At 44.2% G+C, this 5,107-nt stretch overlaps 1 protein-coding gene across 2 annotated transcripts; it reads right to left on the minus strand.

Annotated features, from left to right (window-relative positions):
* Nucleotides 1–2,010: 2,010 nt before the first annotated feature.
* Nucleotides 2,011–4,660, minus strand: LOC123408341 (pentatricopeptide repeat-containing protein At1g07590, mitochondrial). 2 transcript variants are annotated; one of them, XM_045101464.1, is made up of 3 exons: nt 4,348–4,660; nt 3,911–4,212; nt 2,011–3,598 (listed from the first exon to the last, which is right to left on the minus strand). In XM_045101464.1, the coding sequence occupies exons 2-3, from the start codon at nt 4,199–4,201 to the stop codon at nt 2,348–2,350; spliced, it is 1,542 nt and encodes a 513-aa protein (XP_044957399.1). In that variant the 5' UTR covers nt 4,202–4,212; nt 4,348–4,660; the 3' UTR covers nt 2,011–2,347. The 2 variants fall into 2 exon arrangements, with proteins under 2 accessions (XP_044957399.1, XP_044957398.1); XM_045101463.1 differs by having other exon boundaries at nt 3,911–4,660.
* Nucleotides 4,661–5,107: the final 447 nt, after the last annotated feature.

A 5,107-nucleotide genomic window follows, 5' to 3' on the forward strand; every position in this document is an offset into this window, starting at 1 on the left:
CACATCCGTCAGATATAGAGTTAGGCACACCGGCCACAAGTGTTCCCTTCGCAGCCAAAGCATGCACTACTTGATTTCTTCTTTTCCAAAAGCTCATTCGCAAAGAATTTCAAAGTTATGCGTGTTTGGCTTTAGCGATTTAAGGATGGATGACCGATCGGAAAATTGCTCCGGATGTGTACGAAATGCAAAGAAAGGATTAGTGTTGGTAAATCAAAGCCAACGGCTACGAGGGAGGTGGACACACGCACAAACATCCGTCGGTTGAGCAATAACGTTATTATAAAATAGATTGTTTATCGATATACACATGCTCGTGTGTGTGGTCATGACATTTGGTTCTTTTTTTCGTGACTATTACCTCCACATATCCACAATGAATTCCTTTTTTTTACGAAAGCTCGTTCGCAAAGAATTTTAAAGTTATGTGTGCTTGGCTTGAGTGATTGAAGGATGGATGACCGACCGAAAAGTTGCTTCCGGATGTGCACGAAATGCAAAGAAAAGATTAGTGTTGGTTTGTGGGATAATCTAGATCTCGCTACACGGCACGAAATGCAAAGAAAAAACTAATGTTGGTTTGTGGGATAATCTAGATCTCGCCAGACGTAACGGCCGGGAATCGGTGTCTATGACCGGGCCGTTACAATCGTCCACTGCAGTCACCTACGCATCCTAGTGCAACTTTGCATATCATATGTAGCTGTTAATTTTTAATCATGTCCAATGTATGCAACCAAACATCGTGTAATTACATCAACCAATGTATGCAAGAAACTAAATACCATGCAAAATTACTCTCATAATGTTGTTACAATATATGTGGATTGCACTAGCCTTTTTCATCAGTTCAGACTTTTGGTTGCGTTGGCTAGTGCATGAAGCTTAACAAGATATCAAAGCTAAGGTCTTGGGTTCAAGTCCTGGTTTTCGCAGGTAGCCCTTGAGTCATACGTGAGTTTACTTTTAGTTGTGTTGGCTAGTGAATAAAGCTTAACATGCAGGAACCAAACGATGTGCATATGATGTTTTTCTGCCTGCATTTGCTTAACCACGCCCAGCTGTATTTGTTTAACCAAGATCAACGGAAACAAATATGGAAGGAGGCAAAAAAAGATACAGGTGACCAAACATGCAGTACATGTAACATGTCTATCTAGTACTTGTGCGTTCCTAAATAGAAGTTTTTTTAGATATTCCATTATTGAACTATATACGGATGTATATAGACATAATTTAAAGTTTACATTTACTCATTGTGCTTCATATGCACTCTTCTATTGAAATGTCTAAAAAGACTTATATTTAGGAACGGAGGGAGTACATGTAACATGCCTATCTAGCCTCGCTATAATTGAAATGCTGAGTTTGTAATTTCGCTTGGAAGTGTTTGTCCACCGACTGGTGTAATTTGCCTTGGATCCTTCTACTCTAGTTCTAAGTGAAATGTAGATCTCCCGCAATGTTTATAGAAACAAAATCAAAATGGCAATAAATTATACTTCACATTCTACCAAAGACTCGGTTGTCCTAGCTGATTGTTTTATGTAACTCATACACAAAGGCAGATCTCCTGCATTTGCTTAACCACGCCCAGCTGACACTGTATTTGTTTAACCAAGATCAACGGAAACAAATATAGAAGGAGGCAAAAAGACGATACAGGTGACCAAACATGTAGTACATGTAACATGTCTATCTAGTACTTCCTGCGTTCCTAAATAGAAGTCTTTTTAGATATTCCATTATTGAACTATATACGGTATGTATATAGACATAATTTAGAGTTTAGATTCACTCATTGTGCTTCATATGTACTCTCCGATTGAAATGTCTAGAAAGACTTATATTTAGGAACGGAGGGAGTACATGTAACATGCCTATCTAGCCTCGCTGTAACTGAAATGCTGAGTTTGTAATTTCGCTTGGAAGTGTTTGTCCACCGACTGGTGTAATTTGCCTTGGATCCTTCTACTCTAGTTCTAAGTGAAATGCAGATCTCCTGCAATGTTTACAGAAACAAAATCAAAATGGCAATAAATTATACTTCACATTCTATCAAAGACTCACTTGTCCTAGCTGATTGTTTTATGTAACTCATACACAAAGGAAACACCAGTTTCGATATTTTGACCATACAAGCTTTGGGCTACCTCCTTGGATACCAAAAGAAAGGTGCACTTCATCAAGTGCACATGCTGGGATGGCCATGTTCATGTACCACTTCCACAGTCAAATGACGATTGAATGCACCGTCTGCAGAAGAAATGGCTCAGCTTAGCACTGATGTTTTCCTTTTCATCATAATCCTTCAAAGCCATAGCAGCAGGTTACTGTATGAACAATGTCATGTCTTATACTGTTCAATCAGTCTCAGAAGGCTATGTGTCTCGGCGTCAGGCATTGCACCTCCCAAAATCATCGTCTTCACAAAATCTGGTTCACAAACTTTTGCCTTAACATAAGCTTTTAGAATGGTGTTATACACAAAGGAATTTCTACAGTACTTTGATTCATTCAGTTCTGCAAAAACTTTCTTTGCATTTTCCAAGTCACCAATCTCTGCAAAATTTTCAAGCAATAAATGAGTGGTCTCCAACCATGGTGTTGAACTTTTCACCTTCCTAGTGACAACTTCCTCTCTTCCCATATTCATTGTGTTCACAGCTTGTTTCACAAGACCTGCTTTCAAGCAACCCAATGCCAAGTGGCGATATGTAATAGCATTTGGTTGACAACCACTTGCTCTCATTTCTTTGAACACGGCCGCTGCTTTATCCACAAGGCCATGCCTGCAGTAAACTGATAACATGGAATTGAACTGTTCTGTAAGCCTTAGCTTTCTTGTTGATTTAATCTCTCCCCAAATCTCTTCTGCCTGGCCAACACAGCCAACCTTTCCAAATGCTTCAATTGCTAGTGTAAAGCTTTTAGATCGAATATGAGGAAGGCATTGCATGAGGTTCCATGTCATCTTTAGCTCGTTCTCCTTTCCAAGGTACCCATACAAGATAAGAAGAATTTCCTGTGTAGACCAGTTAGTACCTGTCATAGAGTTCTTGATGGCTTCTATATATGTCTGGGAAACAGTATATAGCCTTGCTACAGCATGCGAAATAGCTAGAATGCCATAAGTGATCTCATTTGGCTCAATCTTTGCTCTTTTCATATCACTGAACACCCTCGCCACTCCATCAATACTGTGCTCATTGGCCTGTATTTTCAGTAAGATGTTGTAGGTTGACGTGTGGGGGGTTACTCTACTGGCTTTCATCTGAGCGAGGATTTTGGAGATAGTCTTCCTACGCCCCTCAGAAGAATGGAGGATAATCAAGCGGTTGAAAACATACGGCGAAATTGTCAGGGACAGTTCCCTCATCTTCCTCATGTAACCATAAGAAAGCTTAATCAAGCCCAGCTCCAAACAAGCCATTACAAGGTTATTGTAGAGCAGCTCATTCCGGTATTCTTGAGGTATACGGAGGAAGAGGCTCTCGGCTTCAGAAATGCCGTGAACTTTAGCCGTGAACTCTAGGAGATACGAGTAATCAAGCTCACTCAGCTTGTAGGGTCTCTCTCTAATCACCCACTCCATGACCTGTGGGAAAACAAACGAAATGGAGTGTCACTTCTTTATAATACGAGTAGATTAAAAAACAGTAAAAAGGAAAATCCCTCGGATCCTCTGTGCATCTTCACACCGACAAGCGGCATAAAGCCATAAAGAAATGCAAGATGGCCTTAAGGTTTCACCGCATCCATGCACAATTAGAGAGACACCTGTAGTTCGCATGAAAATGCAGCAACGCGCAAAAGTGAACTTTTATCTGGCGTCTTACTCGAACGGGTCACGAAATCGAAGCAATGATAATGGAAGACTCAAGGAGTCCGAGACAAAAAAAAAAGGCACCTGGAGTCCGGTGCGATGGAGGCGGCGGCGTCGGAGGCGGTTGATGGCGTGAAAGATGTGGCCGCGATGCACAGCGCGGCCGGCGGCCATCCACCCCCGAATGGCCGCGCACACCGACGCCGCCCGCTCCACCCGTTGCGCCAGCGACCCCTCCTGCTCCGACTCATCAGCGGACTCCACAGTCGCAGGAGGACGCACGAGGGGTGTGCTTCCTGAGCAGGTAAAGAACGTGGCGGCGGCGCGGATCGGCGGCCGACGGCACCGCAGCAACACGCGCAACGGCGTCAACATGGTTGCGTCACCTCGTCGAACACCTGGCGCGCACGACGCCCCTTGCCCCACTCTGCCGCCGCCACCCAACAGTCACGACTGCAGCGACCAGCAGGGACAGCGTCCGCACTGCTCAGAGCCTCAGAACACAGACATGGTTGCGTCACCTCGTCGAACACCTGGCGCGCACGACGCCCCTTGCCCCACTCTGCCGCCGCCACCCAACAGTCACGACTGCAGCGACCAGCAGGGACAGCGTCCGCACTGCTCAGAGCCTCAGAACACAGATGGAGGTTCCGCAGTGGCCGGCTCCTCCGCGGAGATGGCGAGGCCTGCCGCTTCCAGGTTCTGTCTGAAGTTCTGAACCAACCGTGCTTCGCGCTCGGCGTGGCTCTGCCGTGGTGGGAGGGGCTGCGGCTCGATGGGCGCAGACTTTCGACGCGCCGCTTGATGCTTGTGAGTAGAAATGTGGGCAAACTGTCGAGAACGGATACGCGGCGATCCAAACCAAGGCCGAGCTCGTCTTTTCTTTTTCCGACGCATTTCACGCTTAAATTTGCATCATATTTACGTTCTACTCCCTCCATTCCTAAATATAATTTTTTTTAAAGATTCCACTACATACTACATACAAATGTATATGAACATACTTTAGAATGTAGATTCATCGTTTAGCTCCGTATGTAGTTCCAAATGAAATCTTTAAAAAGACATATATTTAAAAGCGGAGGAAGTATATTTATAGACCATATAACTATCTTTCACGGTCCTATTAAATGCGACCACCTAACTGAGGTCCGTTTGTCAATGGTTGAAAGCATCCATCATTTTCGAAGGAGGAAAGTGCCTCGTCCATTTCTCGTCACCGGTCCACATCAGCCAAGCTTGCCTTCCTCGTCGACGATAATAAAACTCTAGCCATGGACT

This window comes from Hordeum vulgare, chromosome 7H, assembly GCF_904849725.1.
Source record: "Hordeum vulgare subsp. vulgare chromosome 7H, MorexV3_pseudomolecules_assembly, whole genome shotgun sequence".
Lineage (NCBI taxonomy): Eukaryota > Viridiplantae > Streptophyta > Magnoliopsida > Poales > Poaceae > Hordeum > Hordeum vulgare.

What these genes read in the sequence shown, in the direction of transcription:
- LOC123408341 (XM_045101464.1), bottom strand. Translation starts at nt 4,201, where the DNA reads ATGTTGACGCCGTTGCGCGTGTTGCTGCGGTGCCGTCGGCCGCCGATC. An exon ending in TCCATCGCACCGGACTCCAG is followed by an intron (nt 3,599 to 3,910) that starts GTGCCTTTTTTT and finishes GTTTTCCCACAG; the next exon opens with GTCATGGAGTGGGTGATTAG.